At 42.8% G+C, this 14,269-nt stretch overlaps 1 protein-coding gene and 1 long non-coding RNA gene across 8 annotated transcripts in view; one reads left to right on the forward strand and one right to left on the reverse strand.

The window, feature by feature from the left end:
• The window catches only part of Bi (T-box transcription factor bifid), a 265,203-nt gene extending 255,347 nt beyond the window's left edge, over window positions 1-9,856 (forward strand). For 6 of the 7 annotated variants that reach the window (XM_083050107.1, XM_083050122.1, XM_083050127.1 and 3 more), the window contains 3 exons: window positions 1,848-1,994; window positions 2,727-2,803; window positions 7,897-9,856. In XM_083050107.1, coding sequence (XP_082906233.1) covers window positions 1,848-1,994; window positions 2,727-2,803; window positions 7,897-8,704 — 1,032 coding nt within the window. In that variant the 3' untranslated portion in view covers window positions 8,705-9,856. The remainder of the gene's footprint in view (window positions 1-1,847; window positions 1,995-2,726; window positions 2,804-7,896) is intronic. The other variant, XM_083050117.1, reaches the window with a different exon arrangement.
• LOC145939490 (uncharacterized) overlaps window positions 1-14,269 on the reverse strand; it is a 342,686-nt gene that overhangs the window by 278,935 nt on the left and 49,482 nt on the right. The gene's annotated exons all lie outside the window — the stretch shown is intronic.

Here is a 14,269-nt window from a genome sequence, read left to right on the forward strand (position 1 = left end):
GTACTATGTTACCTTTTAGGGAGAGCTAGAATAATTTCTTACGAACTTTAACTTCTACTATAAACTTCGTATAAATATACGTCGATTCTTCTAGGCTCTTATAGGATTCGATTCAAGATGAACCGCACAACAGTCCTTGATAGTAAATAAATTTTTTTTCCATCTAAAAGAAACACTACGAGCTCTCGCACGATGGCGGACGAGCGAACGATTTCTCGATGCCACGCATTGAATTCAATCTCGCTTCCTCCTCGTTCGTAGAATGATGCAGTCACGATATACAGGGTGATAAGTTTCGCGGTATCGATATGTTTTATTTGGCGAAATGGCAGTGAGAGACTGCGAATTCCATTGAATTAATAAGCGAATTCGATTGAGAGCCCCCCAGAGAGAGTGACCGATATCCAGAACTACGGTCGGCCATGTTTCGGAGCGCGCCTATCGATCACTATATGTATGTGCGTCGATAACCGCGCTATATATAAATTATGCCAACAATCGAGCCTTGATTCCGCGAAGGTGACCACCGGACGTTCGGTCGGTCGGAAGTGAAGTCTCGGCCCGTGTCGCGGATCCGAGAATCCGTCTTCGTGGATTCAAATCGAGCGACGGAGACGCGACTTCCGGTAATATCGATCGTGTGTGTATTTTCGCAAACGCCCTCGTTAATTCGCTCGTTACCGCTCATGTATTAATCTCTCTCTCCTTCTTTACGCATGCGACGAACGCGTGCGCGGGCTGCCCTTGTCGTTTTGCGTGCCGGAATATCCTGAACAGTCAGTCCTTCGGCTCGTAATAAAAGCAACGCGCGCGTGCTCCGGCAAATTTGCTCGGACACGACGTGAGCCTCTCGCGCGCGTGCATTTATTACTCGCGTCCGTTTAACAAGATCGATGGGCTACCGCTCCGGATAACGCGAGCTTTAATCGCGAGACCCGAGAGGTCGATAAATTATCGTAATCCAGGGGGAAAAGTTGGTTTATTTCGATAATTTGACAAATTTGTATTTATGTCGATAATTTCGCGCCCAAGCGCGGCGTGTTAAATCGCGTTATTATAGGTAAGGTAAATATACACGCCATTTTATCATAATCGCAGATAAAGAGAGAATGTCTTCGGCAAATAATTACGTTTCCAATGCAAATATGTAACCCGCAAAATCGTCATCGTCGGCGGCGATAAAATCGCGCGAAGCTCGCTCGATTGCGTTTGCAGACTTTGTATCGATCAGCTCCCGCGGCATGATGCATCATTGTAATAGCCGCTTTGCTCGTTCCTTTCTTGGCTCCCGCACGGAACTTTATGAAATACTTGCACGAAGATTAATTAACGGGGGAGAGCGAAAGAGTAACATGCCGGCGCACGCTCTCTGATTGTATGATTAACGGCGACACCTTCTTGACACTTTTTTAATCTGACGTATCTCTCTATATTTTTCTCCTCGTGCAATATCGCTCTCTCGTGTTGCCGCTTTTGTTTTCTTAATTTTGCGCCGTACTGTAAGTCTCAGGCCACGCTCGCAATTGTTAATCACGAAAATTCTAAGCTCCGTGACTTACGTTAATTGGAACGCTTCGAATATCGTTTATAAAAACGAGATCCATTTTTTACAAAGTCTAAAGATATTCGAAAGAGTTTAAAACTCTTTAAAAAGAACTTTTACAACATATCGTATGTCTTCTTAATTTAAGGCTTTATCAAAGAGAAGAGAGATTTTTGTGATATATTAGAATCGCGTCGAACAGTTGGTCTGAAAATACGAATTAAAGCGAATTAATTGCAAACGTTCTTTCTCAGAGTTAATATAAAACAATCTGTCCCAATGTATGCTCCCTTCCTTATTACAGACGATACTGAACTCGATGCACAAGTATCAGCCGAGGTTTCACCTCGTGAGAGCCAATGACATCCTGAAACTTCCGTATTCGACGTTCAGGAGTTACGTTTTCAAGGAGACGGAATTCATCGCCGTGACGGCCTATCAAAATGAGAAGGTAAGCGACCGTCGGATTTTCTCCTATACGAAAAAAAAAACCTTTGTTAGACTAATTTCGGAATATCAGAACGATCTTTCAAAAAATTGTAAAAAAAAAAAAAAAATTGATTTTGTATCTTATGATGCCTGTTGTTCGGGTAGAAAATTAGAAAAATTTATTATTTCCTTTTTCTTTTTTATCGGTGTAGAGATATAATCTTTCCGAAATCCTTTTGAATAAGAGTTCGTCACCTTATTGTAGAGGAAATAGTAAAACTCACACGCATGGCGAGAATTCATCGGGGAGAAATAATCTCGCGATACGATCTGAACGGGTAGGCCTGTTTTGGGCTTTTAGTCTTCCTTCGTTAATTAATAATTTCCCTACATTCTGGTCTCGATAAAGCCGCGGACGAGAGGAATAACGTTTCGTGGAATAACGAGTCTTCTCGGTACGCATTATTTTCGGTAGTGAATGAGTCGCTCACACGCACGCACGTGGCCGTAAGAAGAGACCGGGCCTTGTACAGAGATTTTTAGGTCGTTTATATACACCGGCTATATACTACTATCTTAATTATCGCGCCTTCTCGGTATGTCGACCGAATACAAAACAAAGTGAGAAAGAATATTTTAACGAGAGTCTCGCACAGGCCTACCGCGCGAATGTAAATTAACGAGAAATCTTTTAATTTATTTTAAAATATTTTTTTTTTCTAAAATAACGCATATATTTTGTGTTTTATTTTAGATCACCCAGCTGAAGATCGATAATAACCCTTTCGCAAAAGGATTTCGGGATACTGGCGCGGGAAAGCGCGAGAAAAAGTGAGTATCGCTTTTAAAACTGCATTTTCAAACACGATATGTTTTTTTTTAACTCTTTCCTGAAATTAAAAATGAAGAGCGAATCTATACCAAAAATAGATATACACATTTTTTTACAATATTTTTATCTGTATGTATATATAATTTATTTACGAAAAAATATATTATATTAATAATCATCAGGAAAGAGTTAAAAAAAGAATGAAAGTAAGCTAAGCGTCTTTCATCGATTATCTTGTGAAAAAAGAAATCGTAGAGGACGGATTAAAAGACTACTAAATGCAAAGTGAGAGACATGATGTTCTCTCTTCAAATCGCGCTTCGTGAAGAGCGCAAAGAGCGCGAATCTATCTTCGGGGTCGACCTAATTGATCGTAGACCTTTCGAGCTTCCCCTCGATCGGAGCTATTATGCCGACCTTAGGGTCACCCCCGGAGCTAAGGGTTGGTTTCACAGGGCTCATTTGCACTCCGCATCGCCGGCAGTGCCGTCCATTTGTATTCAATATTGCGGGTTTATGAGCTTATGTCAGCGAGCGAGCTCCCCTCGGGATGCTGGCCCGTTGCCGTGGACCAGGCCGCTATGGAAACCCATTTGGGAACTCATTGATCGCGGGGTGAAAAGTGGATTTTGATGAAGTTAAATTTCGCTATGCATAACAATTTAACCTGTTCCTAATTCCTGTTACGTCATTAACGGATATATTCTCGGAAAAATTTCACGGCACTATATGTAAAAGAATAAGGATTTAAAAAAGAGGGTTAAAAATATTTTGTATAAGATGATGAAACTCGTATCGTCTCAGGAAGCATCTGCATTTACGGTTACGCGGAAAGGAAGAGAGAAAAAAGTCCGGTGCGCGCCTGGGATCAGAAAATTTTCGGAAAATTGTGGTCTGCGACGTCGAGCGGATAAAGAAAGGGCGAGGTTAATCGAGAAAATATGCAAAGCAGGGGGGACGCGTCGCCGGGGCACCGCCTAATTAGAATAAGGGTTAGTTTTGGCTTATGGTTTCGGTTAAGGGTGGTTGGATGCCATCAGGAAGCCACAGGGAAACTAGAGAGAGAGAGAGAGAGAGAGAGAGAGAAAGAGAAAGAGAAAGAGAAGGCACGTCGGGGAGACACACCGGTAGAAAGAGACGGAGAGACGTATCGCGAGAAAAAGAGAGTGGCACAGTGAGAAGAGGGATCGGGGTTGGAACATAGCCAATCATCGGATTAGCATACTGATGCTCAGGGGCGGCGCTGTCGTTAACGTTGGAGGGTGCCACTCTTGGCGGCTTTGAATTTTATATTGGCCCTATAGAGAGATCGTTTTGCGGTTGCACAAAGACTGCGCTTTCGAGAGCGCGGGTGATCCTCGTATACGAAATAGAGCTTTCCTCCCTCGCGCGATGCATTTTTTACGCACTATACCCTCTTCGATCGTATCGTAGACTTCCGTATAACGAACCGACGCCGTTAATAGCCAATATTGAGAGAAGCGAGAAAGGTAGAGTTGAATGAAAAAAAAAAGAAGCGATAAAAGTGACCACAAATGTGTAGCGAAGCCAATCTCGTCGGAAACGAGAGAGCTTCGCGCGATATGATTTGTGGACGATCACTTATATAATTCAAGATACCGCGCCCGCGCGATTGTACTCTCGGTGGAAATCGAGCTGCAGTTCGACGCGATAGCGTTAAACGGCACTGACAGCCGGTGCATTGTTTCGTTAATTTTTTAACAACGCGCGACGCGGCGTTTCGTCACGAGATGTAACGCCACTCGAGCGTGACGAGTTGATTCGCTACAGCGCTTAAAAAAAAGTCGGGGCAGCAAAAAAAATGAAAGTACGCCGCGCCGGTGCGGCGAATTGTCACGTCATTTATCATCATACACCGCGGAAAGATCGCATTGCGATACGCGGCGAATTAACCCGTTCGCTTGTGAAACTCTCTCACTATACCGCGTTTAATGCATACATATACATAACAATGCGAACGATGCATTTCCTAGCGATATATGTATTTAATACAGGTGTTAAATTAATATATCCGTGACACTGATCATCCTCTCTGGGATTAATTTACACATTTGATATTTACGCATTCGACTACCGTATATATGCATACACAGTTTCTGATTAATGAGCGGATCGAGAAATCTACCGGATATAGTGTAGCTAGTAGTGAGTTTTACTCTTAACTTTTCCAGTTAATTATATTATCCGCAGAACGAAAATCGTTGGGATTCCTGCGAGTTTCTCCGCATGCAACAAAGCATTCCTTCAAGGTATAATTACTAGCCGGATTAGCCTCCGGCTTTACCTTCAATTTTCGTTGAAAAATATCAGTCTTGCCTCGTTGGATAATATTGAAAAAATTAGTGTTCGGAATAACATGTGCTGCAGTAACGACATTTTAAATATCTCCAGTTGTTTGCAGCATAGTAATGTCAACATTGATATTTTTTACCACATGTAAGTTTTCGCAATTTTCATTTTCGTTAATGCAAAAAATCTCCATTGTTTGTCGGATCGTTAAAAAAAAAGCATTACGACGATTATGCATTCGCAAAAAGATATTTTGACAGATAGAATAGAGGAAGCAGTCTCTATCCTCTCTCCTAAATAAAAAAAAAAATTGTTTTTTTCGGGACGGTACGTAAAGCATCGCGAACAAACGTCTCTCATAATCGCGCCGCAGTCGAAATATTTGATTCCGCAACCTAATCCAGAATTAATTGGCGCGCACGGGGATTCTTTCGAATGAGCTCGAACAAAATTTCCTGGAACGTTTCTAATCACGCGAAGGAAACTCGATGGTACGTTACCGTCGACAATCGAGTCGAATGACGGGCCGGGGTTACAGGGGCGCGACGGAGGAAGAGGGGGGGGCAGAGGAAAGGGGAGGAGACGGGGGAATAGGGCAAATCTAATGCATCGTCTCGTGCAGGCAGAACAAACCTAAGCCTCGTGTAAGTCCCGACTATAGCTGTTCGTTCGCACAACGAGAAGCTTACCGGTACCTTTAATGCGATCAGTTCACCAACACGTGCACACACATACACACAGACAGAGAGCGGCGCGCGCTTTCACTCGTCCGAGACGCATCCGCGCGCGTTCCTCATTCGGATGCATCCGTGACATGCACTCGTTGCAGCAACGAAAGGGGTTGTTGCGCTCAGGCTCTCTGGTTTCTGTATACTACATAAGTGCGAGAGCGCGCGAAATCAATAGTTCGCCGCCGGTGCACCACCCGGTATAGGATTCTCGAATAAGTACGCGGTCTCCCTCTTCCGTCTCTGCGATTCTTCCAATGAGAGGGACGTCCATTTTTATTTGCACTCGCCGGGAACGATCGAAGTCGTCGCCTAGCTCTAATCACGGCTGATTATTACTTTTTTCTTCTACTTGCGTTTCGGATCGTAGAGTCGTACTAGAAAGGCGTAGAAAGGCGTGTATAAGGATTCATACATGTTAATGTAGATTAATCAAGAATGATTAAAGCCTCTAGATTCCTCTGCTTATCTAACGCAGTTCGATAAATCACGTTGCGATATACGCGAGTCTTTGCGTATAGATCGGGCGATAGAAACACGCTGCCCCGAGGAAATCGCGAATAGATGATCGGCGCATCGGCGAATCGATGATACGGTCTCTCGCGTTCGGTATCGCCGCGACATCGTGAAAAATGATCATGACTGTCGGGATACAGGCGGCTAAAGATGTCAGCGCGATAAATCAGCGCCCGATTCCCCTTAGCTCCTCGCGATTCGCGGAAAAAAGTTCTTTGCGTCGTACCGCGACGCCGGAGAGCGATATAAAATAGTGCGCCTCGCGCGTATATCTCGAGTGTTCCATCGCCGTTCTCTATCGTTCATGCAAGCTTATACATATATGTACACGTATAACACGAATAGGAATTGCGCCACACTCTCACTCGTCTAGTTATAAGTGCAAATAGCCGCGAGTGGCATAAAGTTAAGCGGGCACGTGAAGGCAAAACGCACGCGCGAGCGAACGAGAGAGCTCTTGGTAGAGAGACGCTTGGCGCGCGCATAGGAAAGGCGTTGAAGGCGCAATTAAGATAATTAATCTAATACCACGGCCGCGCCTCGGGGCGATACAGCTACCGCATAAATCCCGGGGCCTCGTTTATTGCATCGCTCGCTGCCGACCAGTGCCTCTCTCGCGTGAATTATCGCCGCGGAGACGAAAGCGAGCTGTCTTATATACGTCTTGGAACCTTTTCAGATTCTCTCTTCGACACACAATACCCCTCTGTCTCCTCGCGGTCGTGCACTCGTTTCTCTCTCGAACGCGATATTTTATTCGCAGCAGAAAAATATACCGTTGTTTCCTTTTTTTAAAGCCATGCATAAAGACTTTATAGAGTTGCTTTGCTTTTTTTTGTTGCAAATTGAAAGTTATAACATTGCAATAATTTTGACAAATTTGTGATATATTTTAAGTTAATCAGTGTATATGTAAAGCAAAAATATATTACGTCCAATTATTGCGCTTATATATATTGCAATCGTTGGTTTTTGCAACATTTCGCATGAATGTATATTCTTGCTATATATTGTTTATTACATACACGTATTTTTGATTGAGACATACGGCATGTTAACAAAACCGCGACGAAATTGCGAACGATTTTCGAAATTGCCGCTGCCAAGAAAGGAGGTAACTTTATCACCCGCTCTTTCAAAACCAATTACAGTATGCCGTAATCAGTGGGCATTCGCGTCTCAAAGGAGATTGTCAGCTTAGGAACATCGATAAATCGTATCGAAATAGGCGGGACCCATTTTACCCGGCAGCTCTATAATTTTTTAAGGATTGATAACTTTTACTAACCACGCCTTTCCATAAATCAATAATCAATCTATAAATACGAAGGCATAATTGTTTCTTTACAATCGCGTGAAATTGAGATAAAAATTCATTTCATACTACTACAAATTTAATTAAATTATATGGCGCTGATTTTCTCTTACGAAAAATAAATTGTGAGCTAATTTGACAAATTATGCGAATGGAGAATTAATCTAGAGAATATACTAAGCGCGAACCTTCCAAGATTGCTAACTCGGCGCCGTTGTTGCAGAAGGCAGGCGCTACTGACAGTATCGGGCGGCGGTTCCCGTTTGACAGCTGGTGGACCAGCGTCGCCGGACAAGAGACGCTCGTCCAACTCCGCCACCGATCTCATGGACGAGGAGGACAAGCTGCTGGATGTGGTCGGCCCTGACACGCCACATCCGGCCCACCATCATCGGGAACGGGAGCACTCCCACGAGAGGGACGACCGGACGAGCGAGCGGGGCGAGGGCAGCGAGTCGTCCGGGTCCGAGAGCGGCGGCGGGCCGGGTCTGACTGGGTCCGAAGGTCCACGACCGGACGTTTCCGTGGGTCCGCCACTTCACCCGCCGCTACTGCCGTATCTGTATCCACCGGTTCCCGGACTCTACCCTGGTCACGGTCCCCTGATACCACCCTCTCCCCTGGGTCTGCACGGCGGTGTCACACCCGGTATGCTGTTTAATGCCCAACTGGCCCTGGCGGCTCAGCATCCGGCGCTCTTCGCGCACTATCCGCATCCCCTGGCGAGTCCCTTGCACCAGCTGAAGGGTCACAGATTCGCGCCCTACACCCTTCCGGCGTCTTCGCACGGCTCCGCTTTTGAAACCGTGACCCCCGGCAGTAGGACCTTGAGTCCTAGATCGCCACCGCCGAGGCCGCCAACCGATTCCCCGACGCCGACCGGCGGCACTCTGACTTCGACGACGCCTAGCTCGGCCGGCGAGCTCAAGTCGATCGAGAACATGGTGAACGGGCTGCAGGAAAAGAGACGGAGAAGTCCTAGTTTGACGCCCGGACATCGGGGCGACGACGCCGGCGGAGGGAGTCCGTGACAGGAGAACGAACCTGTGAGTAGCACGAAGGACGACGATCCCAACGAGGACTGCGCCGACGAGTCCGGCGGCGACCCGGAAGATCTCTCCGCCGACGAGAGGGAGCCGGACTCTACGTCGGAGCCGTCGTAGCGGTAGGAACGTCGGCTGATCGGTGCTCGGTTCTCACTGCCTCTCTTTCCTTGTCCTACTCGGGAATCTTGGTCGCGCTCGATCGTCCGCCAGGATTCTCGCTGGACGCGCTGGACACGGAGGGGAGCGAGGATGGCCGGACTCTCATACTATAAAGTGCAATTTTATTTCCGGAGCAGCGTCGCGCTCGAGAAGTCGTGCTCGCGAGCGAAAATGACGCTCTTCGTGCTTTCGGGACAGGACGAGGAGTCCTTCGCGTGTTTCCTGTATCTGTAAATAGACCTTTGTGCGCGATTCGCGCGCGTTAGGAGTATATCTCTGTTGAAAAGATCGCGTGGCGGGATACGGTAGACTCTCGACGGACGTTGCGCCTATCGCGCGTTAATGTAAATTTCAACGAGACGCAAGGGTGAATGCGATAGGAAGAAAATGAATGCGAGAAAGAAAGAGAGAGAGAGTCTACGAGCGCGTACCTGTATCTCGTGTGAGTCTACGTTCTACCTGTGTACGTTAGGTCTTAAGGGAAAAAGAACAGAGAACGATATTGCAATATAAGAGCACCTCCTACTATTTGCAGTCCCTGTACATATGTACCCTAGTGATATTATATATTATATATTATATTATATATATAAATATTATATATAAATATAAATAACATCTAAACTCTCTGTACTAATTATTATATAAATATATTATATTATAACGATATTAGGAGACGCGTAAATGCATAAAACGCACGCTGCCCGATTTACGTCTATAAAAACACACAAAAAGAAGCGCAAAAAATCCTAAATTCGAAGAATCTCGGGGTCGAGTTTGCAAAAAGGCATAATAACCGCGCAGATCGCAGTTTCCATGCAACTTCCGAATCCTCTCGATTTCTCGAAATCCACGTCATCGTGTGTCGAGATTCGCGTCCATTAAGATTACGTAAGAGGTAATGTCGTCGATCGAAGGCGATGCGGTGGCGAGTGGCTTTTTCATTCGTTTATTCGAACGATAATCGTTTCTGACAAAGCGGATTTTTTTTTTTTTTTTTTTTTTTTTTTTTTTTTTTTTTTTTTTTTGACAACAAGAAGAAAGCTTCTCAATCTGCATGCACTCGATGATCTTCCTCGCGATTTTACGGATTATCTCTTTCGATCTTTTATAGGTAGATTGGAGTAGATCGGGCTTGTGATCGTCGCCTACGTCTTTCTCTCTATTTCAATTATATAGAAATTATTTGTCAAAATTTCTTTCATATTGCCGTCAAAAACGTGATGACGCTGTGGGGCTGGTTTTTTTTTATTTTAAAGTTTTCTTTTCAAAATAAATTAAGGAAAAATGAGATTTTACAGTAGTTGCTCATTACTCGGCCATGGATTTGACAAAGGGCCGGAATCACTCCGCGCCGACCAAAAGTCCGATCCGGCCTGCGATTTGTATAAATAGTAGCGATCGGTGTAGATAATTATTAAATATATAATAGAACGTCGAGTAACTTACAATCAACTCGCGTGCGAGTCAGTTTTAGCAGAGAGAACACTATCCGCGAATGCTACGTAACACTAATGGTCTCTAATGAGAAAAACGTGACATCCGGGATGGGAGATAACGGTGATTTAAGGCGAAATCGCGCGATGTCTGCGGGAGCGCGGCGATTTTTTTATTTTTATTTTATTTTATTTTTTTTAAGAAGTCCGCGAGACTGGATTCCCGCGATGTGATCCAAGAATGAGGAGACCGTTATCGTTTGCGACAACGCGAATGCAGCGCACGTCCGAAACGGAGTTGCAACGACAATCAAAAGATCGACTCGATACTACTCGCTGTGCATCCTCGCGTTTACGTCGATCGTCCCGTTGCGCAATCGATGATTGGCTTCCCCATTCGTATTCGTAAAATTACTCTGTCGTAATTCGACTAATCGCTATCACGTCGCGTTTTCGATCCTGCAATAGTGTCGAGGGATATCGTAAAATGGGAAAGACACGAGTGAATCTTCTAAGTCGATCTCTCTCGTTTCAGCATAATTTATTGCCATTATCCAGTGACAGCGAAAGGTAAGTCAATAGCGACTGCTTGAAGTAAATCAGTCGCTCGATGTTTTCAATACAACACTTAAGTTGTGAGATATATTGAAATATACAGAAATATAAAAAAAATTATAATTTTTTAAAATGATTAATATTTATATATATCGAACTGTAATATTTCAAAATTCTTATCTCTAAAGTAGGTATTAATTAAATGATTGCCAATTTTAAACATTAATATGCTTGCTCATAATCTATATGCACAATCTCACAAATAGAATATAATGTATTGATTAGGTATCTTTAATCTGAACATGTTAATTAAAACGAGAGATATATCATATATCGATTTTTGAAAGTTCTGAGCAGCTTTGTTTCATTTTACGATACCCGTTAAAGGCAAGCATCATCGCCGTATAATACATATATGCCTGTAAATCCGAATCTATTACGGGGAAGCGAAATGTTCTGAAAGCAATAAATCGAACAGAGCCGCGAATGCAACTATCATAGGTAAAATTAATAATCGGTTGTGTTTTAATGGAATACCGCGGTCGTCAAAACTTTCATGAATAAAAATCACTGTCGGTAAGCACTTTGGAAAAAAAATCTCGAAGGAAGATTTTCGAGCAATTCGAAAAATGAACGGTTTGGAAATTGGAGTTCAAAGGATCGTGTATCGTCGAGTAACGGGGCTCGCGATTAATCGTTCACTATGTTTTAAACAGAAATTAGAAATCTATTCGGATGATAAAGAATGACGAAACGAAAGATTTTCGCGATCATTTATTAACTACATGGTTTATGCAGAACCCTCTCTTTTGATTTGCTTTAGGTTTGCGTATATTGATTTTTAATGAACTTTATTCAGCTATGTCTGGCGAACGTTGTACATACTTGTACTATCTCAACCTGTTTCTCACGCTGTATATTCAGCGCTAAATATGATTTCATCGGGTTTTAAATACAAATTTTTTATTTATAAAAAAAAAATAGAAAAAAACAGTCAATGAGATGTGAATCGAGTGAGACGAGAATTGCCACATTTAGCGCTAAATATACAGCGCGACAGCGAGTTCCGATGTTCCGGTGCAGAAACAAAAAAAAAAGTAATCGATATGTACAGATACGCAATTGAACAGGCATGTGGATGAAGAAGGCTTGTCACATTCTTACGCGCTAAGTTATTTGTATGGATGAATGTTACTCCTTATTGTATCATATACGTAATCAATACGTAAATATGTATTATCAATTTAGTGCTGTGATGGTTCTTAGTGAAGATAGCCTGTGGATGAAGAATTTCATTGTACAATATTAAGTCACATATTAACGCGATCTGATATTGATTTAACGCTAAAGCCTGTTGTAAAATCTCTCGAAGCGTTTATTATTATATCGAAACATTTTCTTCGTCCATCTGCTCCTTCAATTAACGATTCGATTATGTATTCGACATGAAGTTCGTTGTCCATTGGAATTTTAAATTGACTGTTACGATCAAAGACTCCTCGCCCGAATAAGAATCGCGTCTCAGTTCCCTCGAAACTTCGGGAATTTGCTCAACCCTCGCATATATTTTTCGTGGCTTCCTTCGGGTCGTGCGCTCGGAGCGATGCGAGCCTTCATTGTCGACGAGAAAAAGAACAGGAAAAGCAATAAAAAAAAAAAAAAACATGGAAAAAAAGAAACAAGAACAGGCGGCTCAGACGTGGCCGCGCACGTCAAAAGTGGATCCTACTTCCTGACACGAGAATCGTGATATTCCGTGGCTTGTATTGTATATTGTACACTCTCTCCTTAGAGACCTTCTCTCTGTTCCCCGCTCCGTTTCCCGACCTTGCCCCATCATCAAAGTCCCTCCGGAAAATCCACACGTGATTATAAGAATTATATATATATATTAATTTAAAAATACAACTACACTGTGTGCTCTCATTTTTCATAGTCCACCAAATACGGCGTGCAAAGTTGCAGAATGTCAAAACTCTCGCGTTCGCGAAGCGTATACGATGGGCAATATTGGCGCCTGTGATTACTGATGAATAAATAAACTTAACGCGCGATGAATTTACCGTTGCACAGTTGTATCGCGCGTCCGAATATCTGTGCGAAATATAATCGCAATATCATTTCTTAACGCGAATCCTGGCTGAATCTCAGTCGAATGGATAAGTCAAAACGTATGTTAAAGATTAATAATGCGTTTTAATTAATTTCCGCGTACGGTTTTCTTTCGCATTCCACATTAAACGCCAGCTGCGAGTTTTATCGGATTAAGTTATGTCGTAATTAATTTTTAGTATTTTTTTCTGTTTCAATAATCTTATATAACACTAATGGTGGGTAAGCTTCAAGTCGAGAAAAATAATTTTGCTCTATCGCTACACGAAATCGATCACTATGCTCGATGCCAGAGGGAATGATAATGATTAGCAGATATCGAACAGATATTAAGCGCGGTTCGTTTACGAATATCATCAGTCGACGTGATTTTATAACGAAGAAACTTTTGATTCCGCCGCCTCTTTAATGAAAGAAACCGTTTCTTTTTTGCCAGAAGATAACCGCGCAAGAACGCGCAACGGTGGCGCAGGAATTTTAATCTTTCGGCCGATCGGCCGGGGCGATTGTAATAATTACGGTTTGCTGGTGTGAAGATGCAAGGCTGCGCTCTTTCCTGATCGCAAAATAAAGTGATGCAGGCATGTGAGAAGCAGCGAACGTATTGCAATTCATTAAGGATGAAGCATATAAAATTTTTTTAACAAGATTTGATATTTGTATATACATATATATAAAAAATAGATTATATATATATATATATATATGTGTGTAAAATTTTATATATACATATATACGTGTTTTAAACTAATATATATATATAAATTCGTACATGTTATTGTGTCTATATATGCTTATAAGAATTTGCAAAAATTTTACATATTTTAATTTTAAAAAATCCTGTGATATTTCAAGAAGAATTATATCACACACTCGCGACAACGTGTGGCACGAAAACATTATATTCCAGGAACGGTGCAAATTGACAAGATAACGGAGTAATTAACGATATGCGTGCCTTTTTTTTTAAATGAAGGGTACCTTCGATGAATTCGCATTTCCGTCGTGCCGTGGTGCCGAGGTGAATTCTTCGATGATTACGTAGATAAAAAGCTAATGAATACGGCCTCGTTTGAAGCAAGCAGACTAACGATTTCTCGCAGCGAGACAATTAGGGGTATTACATAGCTAATTAGACGGTCGTGCATAAGTTTCGCCACGTCGCGTTGTAACTCAAACTGTTGTCGCTTTCGTATCATTATACATCATTCAACGTAATTTTCCGTGCAACAACTTATATTCGAATACCTGTAATATATTTTACAGCAGCGTAATGCCGCGACTGTCA

Source organism: Prenolepis imparis, unplaced genomic scaffold (assembly GCF_030444845.1).
Source record: "Prenolepis imparis isolate NDT839.2.m4 unplaced genomic scaffold, iyPreImpa1.0 SCAF_1, whole genome shotgun sequence".
In the NCBI taxonomy this organism is placed as follows: Eukaryota; Metazoa; Arthropoda; class Insecta; order Hymenoptera; family Formicidae; genus Prenolepis; species Prenolepis imparis.